Source organism: Protopterus annectens, chromosome 4.part0 (assembly GCF_019279795.1).
Source record: "Protopterus annectens isolate FY-2018-M chromosome 4.part0, PAN1.0, whole genome shotgun sequence".
Classification (NCBI taxonomy): domain Eukaryota; kingdom Metazoa; phylum Chordata; order Ceratodontiformes; family Protopteridae; genus Protopterus; species Protopterus annectens.
This window is the reverse complement of record NC_056733.1, coordinates 833,993,636-834,012,286: the sequence shown is the minus strand read 5'-3', so window position 1 is coordinate 834,012,286 and position 18,651 is coordinate 833,993,636. Positions and strand designations below refer to the sequence as shown.

Here is an 18,651-nt window from a genome sequence, read left to right as displayed (position 1 = left end):
TCCTTACTCCTCCCCTTACCCATAATGCCTCGGTCTCCCTTCTCCTTTTAGATTGAGTTTGCTGCCTAACCGGTATTAGATACCCAACCCAATGATACCTTATCCTCCAACACAAACATGACAAAAGAACTTTAGCACTGGCAGAACCAAAGTTCCCAACAGTAACTGTCCAGTACAAAGGACCTGTCATATCCCAAAGGATAAGGTTAGGGGGAAGGAGGGGGGAACGGATGAAGATAAATGAAGTAGAACTACTCAGATGGAACTTTATGGTGAGTACATAACTTCTTTATCTGAAGTAGTTTACTTAATTTGTTCGTCAACCTGTGGGCCAGAGTCCCCAGCTACCCAACTCTTGGGAGGCCCTCATGGAAGGATACTCTGGAGCATTGCAGAGCCAAAGGATGCTCTACTCCTGGAGACCAAATCCAGTTTATAATGAGAAATGAAGGTGTGAGATGAGGCCCAAGTAGCAGCTGAACAAATATCATCCAAAGAGACCTTAGACCAAAAGGCCGCTGACATAGCCATAGATCAGGTCGAATGAGCCTTCACTTTTCCTGGAAGAGACAAACCTCTGAATAAGCCCGGCCAATACATTGTGAAATCCAGCGAGCAATAGTCACTTTTGAAACAGGTTTACCTAAGAAGGGCTTGTCATAGGACACAAAAAGCTGATCAGACTTGCGGAAAGGTTTAGTCCTGTACAGATAAAACTTCAACTGCCTATGTATTTGTATTCCCCTTTGTTCTAGTAGTTCGGAAAAAATACTGGTAAATTAATAATCTGATTAATATTGGCCTCCGAAGCTACCTTGGCAAGGAAGGGACAGGTTAGTTCGTAGTGAGACACTATCTTTGCGAAAGATCATGCAAGGGACTTTGTTAGAAAGAGCTTAAAGCTCCGACACCCTTCTAGCAGACGTAATGGCAACCAAGAAGGTAGTTTTCCAGGTCAAAAATTGTAGATTCACAGATGCCGCAGGTTCAAAGGGGGGAGAAACCAATGCCTGCAACACCAAAGTGAGGTCCCACTGAGGAATCGGGTCCTTAACCGGGGGTCTGAGAAGAAAGGCACCTTTGAGAAAAGTTTTACAAAGTTTAGAGGAAGCCAATGAAGACATGTTTACCCCAACATGAAAATTACAAATGGCGGCTAGCTGGACTTTGACCGCTGAGGGACTAGCGCCCTGATGAAAAATGCTAGCTAGAAAATCTAAAACTGCCAAAAGTGGTGCAGTGAAAGGGTCCAAAGACCTCTGAATGGCCCATATAGAAAAATGTTTCCATTTACTGCGATAAACTTTTCTGGTGGACGACTTAGGAGCCGCCACCAGAATGGACTTGACAGGAGATGACAGACCGGGAGTCCTAAGAATCATGGGAATCGGAGGAGCCAAGCAGTGAGCTTCAGACTGTCCAGATCTGGATGAGGAATCCCAAGGGATGTGAAAGCAGATCCGGGACCGGATCCAAGGTCCATGGTGGAACAACTAGATGAGACCTGAGTAAGGGAAACCAAACCTGTAGAGGCCAGAATGGGGAGATGAGGATCACAGTACTCTCCAGCCTTCGGGCTTTCTGTAGACACTTCAACATGAGGGAAAGAGGAAGATGTGCATAAAGAAGCCCGGGAAGCCAAGCATGAATCAGAGTGTCTGGGGGGCTTTCCACGGCAGGGAGGTTCAGAGCAACAAACCCGCTGCATTTCGTGCTGGAAGGAGATGTGAAGAGATTGTAGCAAGGATGTCCCCACTTTAGGAAGATCTGTTCCATTACTGAAGGCTTCAGAGACCACTCGTAAGGCATCAGGATAGATCTGCTGAGCCTGTCCACTACAATGTTGGACCATCCCGGGATGTGCGTTGCCACCAGAAAACGGCCGGTGGAGATAGCCCATTCCCACACTCTCATGGCCTCTCGACATAAGGGATAAGATCTGGTTCCCCCTTGTTTTTTTGATATACCAGACCATTGACATATTGTCCGTCTGAATTGCAATCATTCCCAGAGGAAGATGAGCATGTAGGGCCTGCAACACAAGAACCGCTCATCTCTAGAACACCGATGTGCATACAGGTCTCAGAAGGGGACCACATGCCTTGGACTGTCCTTCCTGAGCAGTGCCCCCCCCCCCCCCAGTAGGGAGGCGTCCGTGGTCACCTGGTTTGGGGTAAAGGAGGTTGACAAGGACGTTCCTTGAGGAGATCCGAGGACTGAATCCCACCACCAAAGGGAGTCCTTTGCAAGCTTTTGAAATTCTCACTGGAAAAGACAAGGGGAAGGTCTAACAGTGACCACTGAACTGCCAGTGTCCACTGCAGTACCCTCATATGAAGACGTGCCATGGGGAGAAGATTTTTCGTGGCCGCCATAGAACCTAGCGCTCAACACTGCTTCAGCTGTGGGTAAATGGGTCTGAAGAATGGGCAAAATGTGTAACCCCTCAAGCTGCATATCCTGTCTGAGGTGAGGATCAACTTAGATTGTATTGTGTCCAGCCGTGCCCGAATGAAATCTAGAATCTGAGCTGGGTGAAGAGCGAATGTCTTCATATTGAGAGCAATGCCCAACTTGTTGGCTAGCTGAAGGAAGGGGTTCCTGGCCTGACATAGTAGAGGCTTTGAGGGGCCGGTAAAGAGTCAATCGTCCAGGTCTGGAAAGACCTGAATGCCCTGAACCCTCAGGTGAGCCGCTACTACTGCCATTATCTTGGCAATAACCCGGGGGGCTGTGGTGAGACCAAAGTGGAGGGCTCGAAATTGGTAATGATTGACTCTCAGCCAGAAGCGAAGGAACCTCCAGGAGCGCCTGTCCATCTTGATATGATAGTACGTGTCCTGGAGGTAGATAGAGCATATCCAGTCTCTGTCCTGCAGATAAGGCAGGATAGACTGAATCGTGACCATCGGGAATTTTCTCTTGGTTACTGACAGGTTCAATTTGGACAGATCCAATATTGGTCTGAGGTCCCCCGTCCTTTTTGGCACTAAAAAGAACCGGGAATAAACCCCGGATCTGGATTGGTCTGGGGGGGGGGGGGCAGTTGGATGACTCGTTTTCTTGGTAATGCATCTACCTGGCACTGTTGCTTCCTCCCGCTGGGTGGGTGGGACATCCGGGAGGGCTTTGCTGGATGGGGGAAGATCCTGGAAGGGAACGAAATATCCTCTGGATATGACTCGCAGCACCCAGTGATCTGTAGTGATGGACTCCCATACTATTAGGTGAAGCAACCCCCGACTGCATCCAGAGATAGACAGCCAGGCAACCCCTCAGGGTTGCTGTCCGGGTTTATCCGAGAAAAGTTCTCGGGACCCGAAATTCCTAGGGCCCCCTCTGCCTCTAGGGCAGTGTCTATCATATCCCCCTCTGCCTCTGGGGGAAGATGAGTCCTCAGTGTCTCGGGAAAACGCAGGAGACTTGCAGAACCACGTCTTCTGCCTCGCTGATTCTTGGAAAAGGACCTTTGAGGCAGTGAGAAGTGGACCCCGAAGGCAGACAGTGGTCTTCCCATTCTTCTCGCTCTGGACCAAAGTCTCTCTGACCATCTTCCCAAAAAGGGAAGAACCTTCATAAGGGGTGTTGGTAAAAGACGCCTTGAAGGGCTCCAAGAACTGACATAAGTAGAGCCAGTGTGGCACCGGATGGCAACGCCTGACTCGGCCACTCGTGCGGCTCCTTCCATGGCATGGAAGAGCAAACACAAACATGTTGTCTACCGATTTTAGGGTGGCCATTCGTGTATCGAATGTCTTCCTGTCCTCTGCCAACATGGACCCTGGGGTCGACTCCTTGACCAGAGCTCTCTGGAGTCGAATAATGTGCGCCATGTAGTTCAGCGCCCTCGCACAGGTTGCTGAAGAATAAACTTGCTTCCCAAACGATCCAACGTTCTCGACTCTCGGTCAGGCGAATGGACTGTGGAACTCTCCTGGGCGAGTTCCTTCTTGGTAGCAGTCACCAGCATAGCATCTACGGGGACCCCTTGTGCCAGTGTAACTTGTCTGCGGGAGGTCTTAAAACCTTGTCCGGTCGCTTGAGTATTGGCTCCATGGTGTCCAGCTCCTTCCACACCCTAGATGTTATCAAATCCACAAATGGATCAGCAGGAGAGGACACCCAAGTGATAGATGGGCCCGATCCGAATGGTTCCAGAAACATGGACTCGTCAGAGGGTGGTTTTGGAATGGACCACTCCCCCCTCTTTGGCAGAGGATCTGCATGATGTCTCCAAAAGAGACATCCTCGGGGGGGGGGGGGGGGTGACCTTGGGAAAACTTCCCCTTCATCCAGGTCTGTGTCTTCGGTGAGGGACTCTGGGGGAAGAGTCCAATTGCCTCCTTTTACATGTATGCTTGCGGGAGGGGTGGGAGGTTCTCTGGGGGGCTATCTGGGGAGTTCTCGCAAGGGGGTTGTTCCAAGGCCAGAACGTCCTGGGGCACTACTGCTATGGGCTGTCCCTGAGAGGACAAGATGGTCTGACCTGCACTCAAGGCCGGGGGGGGGGGGGGAGGTCCTGGACGGACTCCAAAGACTAAATAGTCAGAGGCCTCAACCCTGCAAGAACCGTCTCCACCACGTCAAATGCCAACAGGGGACAGACCTCCTGGGCTGAACTAGCAGAAGCTGCTCCCCCCCCCCCCGATCTGACTGGTGAGTCGAAGCAGAGACGCTGAGGGGAATGCTTCTCTCAGACAAGCTTGGAGCAGAGAGTACTCCCTCTGATCCGACTCAGAGGCTATGGCTCCGAGAGCTTGGATCCGATCTAGTCATATTCGACACACTCAAGGCACTGGCCGGTGTCTAGGTGCAGGGTACAATTGGTGCCGACCCCTCGACTCCGACCGTACTCGGATACATAAACTCCAAAACCATAGGTTGGATTGAAGAAGAAGTGATAGGTCTAAATACTGGCTGGAAGGCACCCGCTTCGGTAGGAGAAGGCCTTGGCAAGACCCCCATCTAGATTTGAGTGGGGATAACCTCCGCATCATCTTGTCCATCTCTGCTTCAGATAGGCTCCGGGTGGAGCGGGAGAATGCTGCCGAAGTGGGCCGGGAAAGGTGGGGAGAGGGCCTAGGAGGCAACTGGCTAACTTGAACTTCAGGCTCAGGGGAGAACCTTGTGGACCTGAGCCGAGGGGAAACCGGCCTGGAAACAGGCTTAACCTTTGGCGGGGGGCTGGCCTCTGAAGAGCTGTCAGGGGAGCGCTTGCGAGCCCACTACTTCTTGACTTTTTCCACGTCCCTGGGTCTCTTGGCGGGAGGGTGAGTCCCAGAGGCCGAGAAAGACGAAGCAACAGCCGCTTTCTTAGCAGGGGAAGGTGGGAACCCAGTCCCAGCAGAGGAGGGCAAAAGGCCTTTAACAATCAGTTTGTCTCGCCTGTCCTTAAGTGCTCTGGGGTTAAACCCAGCACAAATAGGACAGGGGAACTGGAGGTGAGCCACCCCCAAACAAACTACGCACAGAGTGTGGCCATCTGCTGGGAAAAGCTTATGGCCACACTCTGTGAACTTTTTGAAATGTGGCTTTGGGGCAACCGCCATGTCTCAGCTGGCCCAAAAGTCACGCACACACACAGTGCGCGGGCGCACACACACACACACACACACACACACACACACACACACACACACACACACACACACACACACACACACACACACACACAGCGCACACACACACCCACCCACCGCGTGGGCGCACACACACACAGCGTGGGTGCGCACCACACCACACCACGAAGAAAGAAAAGAGGAGGAAAGATAAAAAAGCCTACAAGAAAATCGCTACGAAGAACCCTGAGAAGGTATAGATAAGGTTAGAAGTGTAATATATAGGTAGAAAAGCCAAAAAAAGTAAAAAAAATATACTTTTCAAAGAACACCACTATTTCAATGGAGCCTGGACCACGCTCTTCCTCTCAGATGGCAAACGAGATCTGGGGAGAGAAGGAAGACAGGGACAATATGGGTAAGGGGAGCAGCATGGAGCTTGGAGGCATAGTTGGAAAATTCGGCTGTGGTGGATCCGAGGACCCCGCAGGTTGAAGAACAAATGAAGTAAACTACTTCAGATCTCTGCTTTACATGGATGGGAAGCCTGTTCCAGAGAAGGGACAGTTTCTGAGATACACATGTCATTCTAGCAAGTCCTGTTATATCACAGGCAAGTTTTACGTCTTTAGAACAGGTAATTCTGGTGCAGTTTATTTTCCGGATATGCAGGAAGTCCATCAGAGTTTGGTCTGACAATGCCTTGTATGCCAGGCATAGATCTCCCCTCAACAGTCTGTAGGAGACAGAATATAAGGATAGGGCCTTGAGGTGGTCTGCATAGGACATGTTACTTATGCAATGTATTCTTTTAGTGAGGAGTGGTTGGATATGCCTGGCTAGGTACATACCAAATGGGATATTGTACTCAGTGACAGGTCTGATGAATGTTGACTACAGTAGAACAATGACTTCATTGGACCTAGATGCCATACCTTTCTTTATAAGTTGCACAACATAGAATGATTTTCTCACTACTGTAGACATGTGATGGTCAAAGTCTATATTACTTTGTGTCCACAAGTCCCTCACTACTGAGTCAACACTTGGGGTGTGTTGTCAATATGATAGTTTCCAGGGGTGGATGTCTTCCTGAAGGATACTTGTATGCATTTCTTGGCATTTAGTTTGAGTCCATGGCTCTGGCACTAGTTGCTTTTCTGTGTAAGTCCTTCCTGGAGAACATTTGTGTCAGTGGGCAATTCAATGACAGTTCCTAATTTGCAATCATCTGCAAATGTAGTCAGCCAGTGACCATTGACATTGGGTTGGACTACAGAGAAGTAAATGCCAAAAAAGGAACGGGTCTCAGGACTGATCCCTGAGGGACTCCACTTGTGACTGGCCTCTTTGTAGAAGTGGCCTCCCCAGTCCTAACTTCCTGGGTCCTGTCTGTGAGCCAGCTGGCTATCCACCGGGTAACATAAGGTTTGTACCCAACCTCTTAAGTTTAACAATGCCCAAGTTGAGGATTGTGTCAAATGCCTTGCCCAGGTCAAGGTAGGCAGTGCGAACCATTCTGCCCTTATGAATTGCTTCGGTGACCTTCTCAAAGACGTTCACCAGGCTGTGTAGTTATGACCTGTCCTTGATGAAACCAAGTTGGGTTGGGTACAGTGTCTGGCGGTTTCCTATGTCATTACTGATCATTTCCATAATAGTTCTTTGCGTCATGCAGTCAAGATGTCAGATTATGTCACCAGTGATGTGGGTTAAAAAATTACCTTGGAGGATCAGTAGTCACTTGGAACAGATGAGAAAAGATTCAGTGGCCTGTTCTTCTTTTACTTAAGGAGTGTTCATGGGTCTCTACTGCACTGCTGACACCATCGAGGTTGGTATGTTTTATAATGCAAAACTTTAATTTCAAGTCTTAGCAGGTACTTTAAATGGGAGCAGGGATGGTGATGAGCTTGCTCTGTGACATGAGGCAATGGGATTTACGTAGTAACAGAGGCCTCCTCATTAGTTTGACAGCAACATGAAGCTTTCACATACACAGGACTATACCTGCAGTGGTGGTGGTAAAGGTGCTAAGAAGGATACCTGGAAAGGCAAACTAGCTGACAGATGAGGAAGTCAGAAAAATCTAGTGTGGGAAGCACTATGGATAGGAGACTCTCCACAAAACACATCTAAACAAAGGCTAAATAATATAGCCAATCACAGAAGTGGAATGCAGAAAGCTTCTTTGAAGAAACTGCAAGGCTGGACATCTGCTAGAGGTTTGTGTTTTTGATGTCAAGATCTCAGGCCTTTTACTGTAAAAACCTAAAATGCACTGGAAACAATGAAATATAACTGTATACATTAGTATAGCCTACAAACTCTGAACTTTATGAAAAAATCAGATCTCTGTAAAGGAAATAACAGTGTTTTTAAAGCAAGCAGACATCCTCCAAAACAAAGAACTCCCCACAATGGGTCAGACGTCTAAGGTCACATTTCACCAAGGTATGAAAACCATTTCAATAACCTACTTACTAGACATGTCAAAATGGTCGTGTAAAGTTCTGGAGCTAGTGCTTTCTGCTGCTTTTTCAAAGGCTCTTCCAAAGAAGCTGCAAATATAATAAAACATAATGTTTATCATGTTACCGCTTTTTTTTCCATTTTTGTCCATTTTACACAAAACATCTGTTAGGAGGCTCAAGCATGACTCAAAGGCTAACTAAAAATCCCAGTTTAACAGCAATGAAAACTCCAGCTTTTTATATGAACACACACTTTCCAAAATTAAATTTTCAATACCAGTTTTCACAAAAATGAACATGGTGCATTATACAATTCCAACCACTGAACTTTCTAACACTCCATGTGAACCCCAGACATGCACACTCCATACACTAAGACACGCACACAACCACATACTCAAATCATTTACTGCTGGAACAAAGCTGCCAACAACCCCAGCTTTGAGATCTGTGGCCAAATACCCTTGTAACATCAGGATATAAAAAAGTAACTCTGAGGTTACCACTACAATGGAAGACAGGGCTGGGCAACTCTAAGATTTGATCCTGTGACAAACTGAACTCCAAATTCACAGAGCTTCCACTAAGTTCGCACCTAAACATGCATACACTGCACCAGAGAAACAGGACTGAGATACTAGCACCAAATGCACAGAACTAGACAACACACACCATCACTTAAACTCGCTGTCATACACAACCAGAATTAACATACAAAACACATACAACTAAATGCATGCATCCTATTATACTTGACAGTGTACAGCCCAGACAAACATGGAAGCGGAAAGCCTATGCCTGTTTAATGCTTATGCCTAGAGTCAAGAACACTCACAAGCCAATAACACTTCAGTACAATATTAAAGGACAGAGTATAAAGCGCATAATTCAGGCATATTCTCATGCATGTTCACTGCTCAACCGAAGGTGTATTATTCCATTGTTGAAATATTCATTTCCAAACTCCCATTGCTGACAGCTACAATCCTGGAGCTACATGTAATGTTAACACCAGCAGGCATCAAAATCCCCCTCATCCCTAGCCCATGTTTGCCTTCCCATCTGTTCTAGGTAAAGCAAAAAAAAAAAAAAAAAATGCAACTGCAAAGCAGGAACCAAGAGCAACAGCAGCTTTGTTTCCACCTAATAGATGTTTTTTTCATGTCTTATTAACCCTGAAGACACTAAACAGCTTTTTCCTGGCGAATACACTTGCTCTCTTAAATCACTTGCTTTGTGACATGCTTATATCAAACACATTCTTTAGTTTAAGGACAGAAAGTTAATCTAACATCAAGTTACTTTATCTTGTCACTGAAAATAAATGCCTATTCTACACACTGCTCAAGTTTACAGGTTCACAGAAAGTTACTAGGCTAATGACCTAGCAATATTTATTCCAAGTTGCCACAATTGTCAGTGGTTAGGTGAATGAAGTTCACAGAGATAAAGGTCTACGGTAGTTAATAACGGCGACTTCTGTCCAGAAGGGACATTGGCGCCACCCCAGGAGTAAATTTGTGGTCACCCATTCACTGATCTAAGTTGTGTTTGTAGAGGGTCAGGAAGGTGCTCTGTTTCACATGAACTGGAAGCTTGTTACAGAGAAGTGACAGTCTCTGGGAGATGTATCCATCTCTCCACCATGACCTGTTCATGTCAGAAGCTAGGTTAAGATCCCTGGAGTGGGCAACCCTCGTGCAGTTTGATTTACAAATATGTAGTATTTCCATCAGGGCAGGGTCAGAGACTGCCCTGTAAAGCCAGGAACAGGTCACCCCTTAGCAACCTGTAGGAGACAGAATTCAGTGACGGGGCTTTCAGTCTTACCATGCAAGACTTGTGTACCCTGGAATTTCTTTGGGAGGAAACCTCTGTGGTCTCTGCAGTTGTTGCAGGTGTCTAGTAAGTACATACAAAAGGGAACATTGTACTCAATTACTGATTTGATGAGGGCAGAGTATAATGGAATAATAATATCCTTAGATCTAGATGCGATGCCTTTACTTATAAGATGTGCCACATAGGATTTCCTTACTACTGTGGATACATGGTAACCAAAGTTCAGGCTGCTATTAACCAGAGGACCCAGGTCACGTACCACTGGGACTACACTCAAGAGGGGTGCTGTTTATAATATAATTAAGCAAGGATGTCCGCTTTTCCAAAGGGAATAATAATGCATTCTTTTGCATTTAACTTTAATCCATAGCTTTGCCACCAACCATTTCTCTGCATTAACTCTGTCTGCAGTACAGTAACATCATTGAGGGACTCAGTGATTGCTCCCAATTTGCAGTAGTCAGTGAACTTGGTCGACCACAGGCTGCCCAAGTTTGCTTGGACTTCTGAGAAAAATTCAGAAAAGTAAGAGGCCCAGCACAGAACCCTGTGGTATGCCACTGGTGACTGGTCTTGCTAGAGGTGAAGTCACCCACTTTGACAGTATGTGTCATGTCAATGAGCCAGTTGGCTACCTATCTGTTAACTTCGAGGGTTAAATTCCAATAAGTAGAGTTTCTCTACAATACATGAGTGGGGCATTGTGTCAAATGTCTTGGCTATGTCAAAAGAGGAAGTATGCACAGTCTTTCCCTTGTCCAGGACCTTGGTGACTATCTCGAAGAAGTCAACCATGTTTAATAGGCATGATCTACCTTTAATGAATCTGAACTGGGTTGGGTCCAGAGTTTGGAGATTCCCTATGCCCTTATTAATAAAGTCTATAATGATTCTTTCCATGGCCTTGCAGATGAGGCTAGTTAAGCTTATGGGCCTACAGTTCCCAGGGTCGGTTGATGATCCTCCTTTGTGCAGAGGGATTACTGTTGCGGTCCTCCAGCCAGTTCACCTGCTGTGATTAAAAACAGGGATCCAAGTGGGTCTGCTAGGTCATGTTTAACAGGCAACCTGGGATGTTGTCTGCTCCCATTGCTGCTGTGTTTTTGGCCTTGCAAAGCGTCAAGATGACCCGCTCTCGAGATAATAGGCTGAGGAATAGTGGCAGTTATACTTTGGGGGATGACTGGAGGGAAGAAAGGGGTGACGTTTGCTCAAAAATGGTCAGCTGCAGGTTAGCTATTACCTCCTGTGGAGTATGGGTAGTGCTATCCACAACCAGTTCAGTGCACTATTCTCTTTTAGATTTCGGATATAGTTAAAGAATGCCTTGGGATTATCCTTAGCTAGGACGGCTATTTTTGCTTCATAATTAGTTTTGGAGGACTTGACAAGATCCCTAATTTGTTTAAGCTAGAGAGGGATTTCTTCCTCTGCTGAGACTTGTTCTTGGACATTAGTTTCTTTCTCTTGCTGTAAACAATTCTTAAGCATTTTTGAGCTTGAAGGGGTATCTGGTCTTATAATTACATCTAACAAGAATGATTTGTGGTCCCAATCTTACCAAGGGCATCATACGGGGGGGGGGGGGGGCATGTTGGAGAGTATTCTGTCCAGAAGACTGCAATGCTATCTCATGTTAGCGAGTACTCTGCCTAGGAAATTTGAGCCTCTTGTGAGTGTGCTGACTAGCTGTTCCTGAGCATTTTCACTGACAAAGTCCAAAAAGCCTGAGCCAGCATGTGTGTGGTCGTGTATGCTCCCCAGTCAATGGTAGGATAATTACAATCATCCATGAGTAAGGTGCTGGGCTGTATGGCAAGTGACTCCAGTAAATCCAAGTATGTGGTATGCTTTTCCCGGTTCATGGTGAGGGAACTAGAGCTAGCTATAATGTGGTACATAGCTTTACCTATAGTTAATTGGATATGGAGCACAAGAGAGTCATACTGTTTGACCAGTCTCAAGGTGTACTTATCCTTAATAAAGATGGATACATCTCCTGCTCTGGTTCTTTCACACCCAGTTTGTGTTCTGAACGTATGGTGGCATTATAGCCCTGCATGGCTGAAGTGCTTTCCGTACCTTTGAACTGTGTCTCAGTGGCTGCACAGAAGTCAGCATCTTCCAAAGTGAGGAGTGCTTCCAAGGAGTGCAGTTTGTTGTTTAGACTCCTAGCATTAAGCAGCAGTACCTTGAGTTTATCTAAGGAGGATTTTTTTGTTAGGAGGTTGGTTATTTTGGCGCTGCCAAAAAGAGGCATAACAGGAGTGGCTAATGCCTTTGCCAGTATCCAAAAGCCTAGAGGAGACAGATGCAGGCCATCTCTGGCAAAGCAGCATATCCTGTCGACTATGTCTTCCCAGGCTGACAGATATTGGCATACCCTGGGACTGACATCAGAACCCAAGTCAATAATTTTTTTGTTTGCACTGTTGCAGCATCCTTGGAGATGGTGGAATGCTGCTTAAAGGCAAGGCTTATACCGGTCTGTGACACAGTCTGAAATCTCAATCATGTCTATTCATATAGTCCAGTGAAGTACATCTCAGTCATTCACCCCCACATGGATTATGATGGAGTCATACCAGTACTTGCCAAGCCAAACTGTAACTGCTTTTGCCAATGTTCCAAGGCCTGGAGTTCTTGGCTTTTTTCATTTTATACTATACTTGCATTTTTCCAAACATTACCAGTTTTCTTTCAAAGCACTCAGTAAACACTGGAAGACTTTTCTCAGCTACGGTTATCACCTGTCCCTCTTTGTGCAGAAGAGTCCCTATTTGGGCAGTTGCGACTGGCAAAAAAATGAAAAATGGCAAGTGTTCTGAGCATCCATTAATACTTGCATAAAACAATTATTTTGTTTCTGAAACACGTGCATATCATATGAACAGTATAAACAACTCCAATTCTACAATATTAAGCTTTTATTTAGGGGAAAAAGGGATATTCAGTCCTTTGTACTGGCTACGAGTAGAATTTGTCATGTCATGCTTTCACAAAAAATGTCCCACTACAGGCATCTGAAAAGGTTGCAGTCCTAGACTCATTGCTTAAAAAGCCCCTGTCCTCCAACCACAAAATGTTCTTTCCTCCTTATAGCCACAGTGAACTAAATAAGACACCCATTTCCTGGTAAGCAGGAACAAACTTGGGGATAACTGATCAAAACACAACAAAAGACAAGTGCACAAAGGATTTCTCCAAAGGTCTATACTAAAGTATGAAGCAAAACTGGAAAGAATACACATGCTCATAAATGCTAAAAAGAAACACAGACATTCATAACCCAGAGACTGCCCATGCTCTGGAATAGACTTGCCATACATGTCAAGCAGGGCACCTCACTGGCTGTCTTCAAGAGAAATCTTGATGAGTGGATGGGAAATAGAAAGTTCACCCCAGGGATTACTCCAGTGGCTCTACTTGATAAAGGCACTGGGAACTAATGTCGGGCAGCACGATGCCAGGGGACTTCTATGGGCTAGGCTTGTAAAGGCTTCAGGGCCATTAGCCTAGTAAACACCTATGAATGTAAAACTACAGTGAAGTAAGGAGTTCTACACAGCTCCAAACCCAGGGGAAGAAAGCCCAAACACTTTTCAGTTAACACTTGTTTATTCTAGTACTGCAGCATATAAGCATAAAATGAACTGCCAGTGATAGAAACAGTCCCAGATTGCTGACACTTACAGCCTATAATGAACGGGTGAGTGACATAACAGAATATTTTCTGTCCAATCAGTTAAAAAAGTGCACAATCTGAGAGGAGACGCAGAAAAAACTGACACGCACAGATAAGACCAACTTCAATCAAAATAAACCTTTAAAAAAATGAAACTAAACTGCATGAGAACATTTTTAGAAACAATACAAAAGAACATCAGACTCACTTCTTCTTGTCTGAGCTTTCAGCATTTGGGGGGATTCCCATCATGATTACTGTTCCTTTCTCAATGTCCAAAGGCGCAGCCATCACCAGTGGTAGCAACCGGCACCTCTTGTTCTTTGTCTGAAAGTTAAATAAACTAAAAGTAAGGTTTTACTTCTCCAGTGTCCAGACATTTAAACACAGGTCTACAATGCCATTAGACAGCTACAATAAAAACAGTTATGGTCCACTAGGATCAAATGATGGACACGGTAATACTTATCTGTACCTTCAGCTTGTTTTAGGTGATGGGGATGTATGATGAAAGATCAGTCTTATTTTTTAGCAGACTAACATTCCTGTGATTGACTGAGAGGTGCTGTCTTCATGAGCAAAACTGGAGACAACTGTTTCTGGAAAGTAAAGTGATGGAAAAAAAAAATAAACTAAAATGCACACCAGACAGTGAAAAATATGTGTCAGGGTCAGGCAGTGCATAACAAGTGAAGATGTAGCGCAGACTGGTGGGAGGGTGTATAGACTGATGATGTGTAGAACTAAAAGGTGGAGGGAAGGAGAATACATGGACAGACTGCTAAGGCAAAGGTTTAAAAAAAAAAAAAAAAAGGTAATGGTCAGTAACTTGGCTGAGACAGAGAGGATCTGTGGCGCACTAACAGGAAAGGGCAAAAAAAAAGCAGAAAGGATGTCAAAAGAAAACAAGCCCTCAGTTCATTAAGGAGATGGAAGTGTTAACATGAAAAAGTTCAGCAATTAACACAAAGTGCAGGGTGTGACGAGATAAAGACTGGAGCATGTAGATGTTAGGAATGAAACAAGGTACAGAAATGGACAGGAGATCAGTGGATAGGCTCAAAAGGGAGTGGGCAAGAACTTCTATAAGTACACACTGACAATAGAAAAGGAGCACAGTCTGGTTTGGCCCCATTACAACTTCATTCACAACCACCCTCCACTTTACCTCCTCTTAGCTTAAGTACTTCGCCTCAGTTTGCCACAAGAGACCATGGTCATGCCTGCCTCTGAGAGGTGACTGGAGTTGGATCAGTACAGTCTTCTCACAGGAAGATACAGTAAAAGAACTGGAGCAACCTCTACGTTTGACACTATATCAAGGCACCTGACAGATGTCATCTGAGGGTCCTGAATAAATTTAATGAGGCTACTTGCAGGACCACTGTTTCTGTTTGACAGGTTACTTCAGACACTAGAAAACCTCTAATGTAGGTACATATTAGTGGTAGAGGAGCTTAAGTCTCAAGCAAACTATAGGTTAGCAAACGTCACACCTTGACTTTAGTGAAAACAGGAAAATTTCTGAAGGATTGCCCTGAGCAGCCACTGAAAGCTAATGGCCTACTGGTACTGCCATTCCCAATGTGCAGCATTGCTACCCTTAACAGTGATCAAATAAACTGCAGCTCAGGCAAGTAACAAAACATTGTACCTTTTACATGCCCAACCACCAAAACTACCCAAAGCAATGTGAAACTAAATAAAAGATCAATAGATAATATGAATGACAGTTTCTAACAAAAAAAAAAACAGTTTAGGCTGCTAAAATAGGCATCCAGTATATGTGCTCCAACAATTTTCTTCAATGAAACTTCATTTGACAGAACAATGCCACCCTTAACTAACAGTCTCTTCAAGCTTCAGTCAGCAGGGCAATATCTCCAAGACAAATATCCAATTATTTACATGAGCAGTAGGTGGTGACAGCTTGTGTGTAAAAAGTTAACTTACCATCCCAAATAAATACTGCCCTTGGACCAAGTGTGCAAACAGTAACGTCTGAAAAATGTGTGAGCGGAAGTCTATATCACATAAGTACAAATATTCTACTCCCAGAAACTGAGATGTGTGAGAGATGGAAAACTGTTAACATCTAAACTAACATTTGGTAATACAATGATCAAGCCATTAAGACATTACCAAAAGAAACATGTAGTTGTCTGCTTCTGCAAAAGAAAGCAGAGCCTTCCCATCTGGAAATGGCTGGGAAATTCAAAGATAAAGGAATGCCTCTGTTAAGAGACAGCTGCAACTGAGATTATCCTAGCTGAGGTGATGACAACCAAGATCACATTTCCAATGAAGGAACTTTGGAGTGCTGAGACTACTGGTTCACAGGGAGCAGTAAAGTCAATTTTCTTGTAAGATACAATCCTAATTCTTCTTTAGCTGTTAGAAAACTAAACGAAAAATAAAAATACCCTCCATTGCCCTGAACTTACTCCTAAATAGGGTTTCCTATTATGACCAAAATGACACTGATAGTCTTGTGAGCAAATTTTATGCCAACCTCACCCCTGAAATTATGATTCAAAGCTTCAGAATATCTGATCTGTCTTACACATCTAATTCTACATAACTATCCTTCACTGACAGTGTTTTAACTAAGATCAAAAATACTTTTTCCATGGGAAATGACAATATACCTGGTTGTTTAATGGTGTCAAACATTCCCTTGCCTGGTTGTTTAATGGTGTTAAACATTCCCTTGCAGACACACTCCTCAAGCTAAGTTTATCTACTGGTCAGCCCCAGTGAGTGGCACAGAGCAGTGATGCCTCTTCATAAGGGCGGCCTTACAACTGACCAGAGTAATTACATATGTAAAAGTTGTACAAGCCTCATCTGCAAAGTCACAGAATATAACTCTCCTCAAACTTGATAAAGAATCTTGGTAGACTAGACCCTAAACAGTCTAGTTTTGTGAAGGGCAGATCAAATCTAACCTGCCAAATTTCTTTGAAAGGGTTGTGCAGGCTGTAGATGGAGGCTATGATGTCTATGCAGTACATGTGGTGCATCTTGACATGTCTAAGGCCTTTGACACTACATCATGCTGGCAATTATATAAAAGCTAAAATGTTTTAAAATTTAACTTGTATGTGGGAAGACAGACAGCAAATTAGCTGAAAAGACAAAACCCACACAGTGTGAGTTGCAAAAGCATTAACAGAAAGTATGAAAGTGATCAGTGGTGTCCCTCAGGACTCTATGCTGGAACCAATCCTTTTTGGTATTTACTCAGATCTCCAATCGGAGAGCAAAGAACTCTGGCTAACAAAGTTTGCACTCTATTACAAACTGTGGGATTGTTGCAAAGTTACCCTAAGATTCCTAAACCGTCCAGAAAGAACTCTCCCTAGTAAACTCAGTGTACTAAAAATGTTCTCAGACTACGTAGTTACGGAGCTAGGTACTTGGACCGATAGCTCAGTCTCCTTTGACAATCATGAAATAATGGTAGTCAGGCAACACTTTTATATAGACTGTTAATTACCAAATCAAAATCAAGGTCTAAAGAGGTAATTATGTCCTTATTCCCTACATTGATCAGGCCAATTATTGAGTACAATGCGCTCTCTGGAATGTATCTCACTAACATATCAAATTATTAGAAAGTCCCAAAAGACCCGTAAATCAAAAAGATAACAGATCTGAAGTTTCAGAGTGAAGCTCTATCCCCCTTCACAAAAGTCTATAAGAGACTGAATACATATCTTAGTCTTGCTTACCACAGCATTAGAGACCAGATTGTTCTAGACCTCCTGTTTCTCCACAAGTTTTATATCTCCACCAACACTAGAACCAGGGACCTACATTTTCAACCAAATGTAAATGAAACACATTGTAGGGACAGGTTTATAGCTCACAGCCTCACAAACATCTGGGATAAACTTCCCCTGCATGTTGGGCAGTGCAACTCACCAACCCCCTTTAAACAAACTAGATGACTGGATGGGTAGCCACAAATTTATTCCAGGAATGACTGGTATGGCTCTTCCAGAGAAAGAAGGTGCAGCCTAAGGAAAAGTACTGGCAAAGTGAGAATGGTCATTAGAACACACTGGCCTTGGAATATCCATGAGTGTACAGTCTATAAAATCTTGATCTGATAACAGAAGAATTGGTTTCCTTAGTGGTTTAAAGTGTAAGATACCTTTAAAAAAAAGAATAGTTACCAAAGCTACAGCAGTCAAAGACAGCTTCATTGGTAGGGATGCTGCAATGACAGAGAATACAGTTTAATCAATGCACAGGAATGCCCATTCAAAAACAAGAAAGAAAACTGAGACAACCTTGCTGTACCCACTGGGTGCCTTAAATTTACACCAGGTTGAAAATCTGATACACATAGCTAGGTTGAAAGTTTTCTGGCCTTCAATGCAATCCAAAGGACCTCTAGGCAAAAAGAACCCAAGTCTACAGTGGAAATTCAATCTTTAAGGCTGTAAAATGGATATGCTTTAGGTCTGGGTGCACCAAGATCTCTTCTTAGGATAAAAGGCCATAGAATAAGGTAAAGATCTAGATAATTTGAAAGTGACACTAACATATGATGCACTAAACAGATGCAATTAGACGTTTAAATGGTCTTTCCTAGAGTGGTTGAAAGTGCATATGATGGCAGAACAAAGAGTTTTGATGATCCAGAGAAGTATATTCAATAAATAAAGAAATTACTTTTATTACTGACCCAGGTGTGTGCAGAGCACAAAGACAGACTATGGAATTAACAGATGCTTGTATAGGTCGAAGATGGATAGCAGGAAAAATCATATTCAGCTGAGAATATATTACTGTTAGTGTATGTATGCTCAGATTGTTGGACATGCTGGAGGAAGCCACATGAACTTATTAAGAAGTGGAACATGGATAAAAGATTAATAAAGGGTCAAAGGACAGGATAAATATTCAATGAAGACTGTACTAGTACATTTAACTGTCTAAAAAGGACAAAATTGGTCTTTCAATCTTAAGGTATGAAGATGTATGCAAAGATGGAATGCATGATAAATTTCTTTTTCTTGCTTTCTGTTTAAAGTTGGAAGCTCACTGTACATGAATTTAAGGGGCATTATTTATGACATAA

The 18,651-nt window shown here is 44.2% G+C and overlaps 1 protein-coding gene across 1 annotated transcript in view; it reads right to left on the bottom strand.

Moving 5' to 3' along the window:
* The window catches only part of CDC45 (cell division cycle 45), a gene marked incomplete in the record, with an annotated part of 734,635 nt that overhangs the window by 154,806 nt on the left and 561,178 nt on the right, over positions 1 to 18,651 (bottom strand). The window contains 2 exon segments of the mRNA XM_044068778.1: positions 8,043 to 8,119; positions 13,768 to 13,886. Coding sequence (XP_043924713.1) covers positions 8,043 to 8,119; positions 13,768 to 13,886 — 196 coding nt within the window.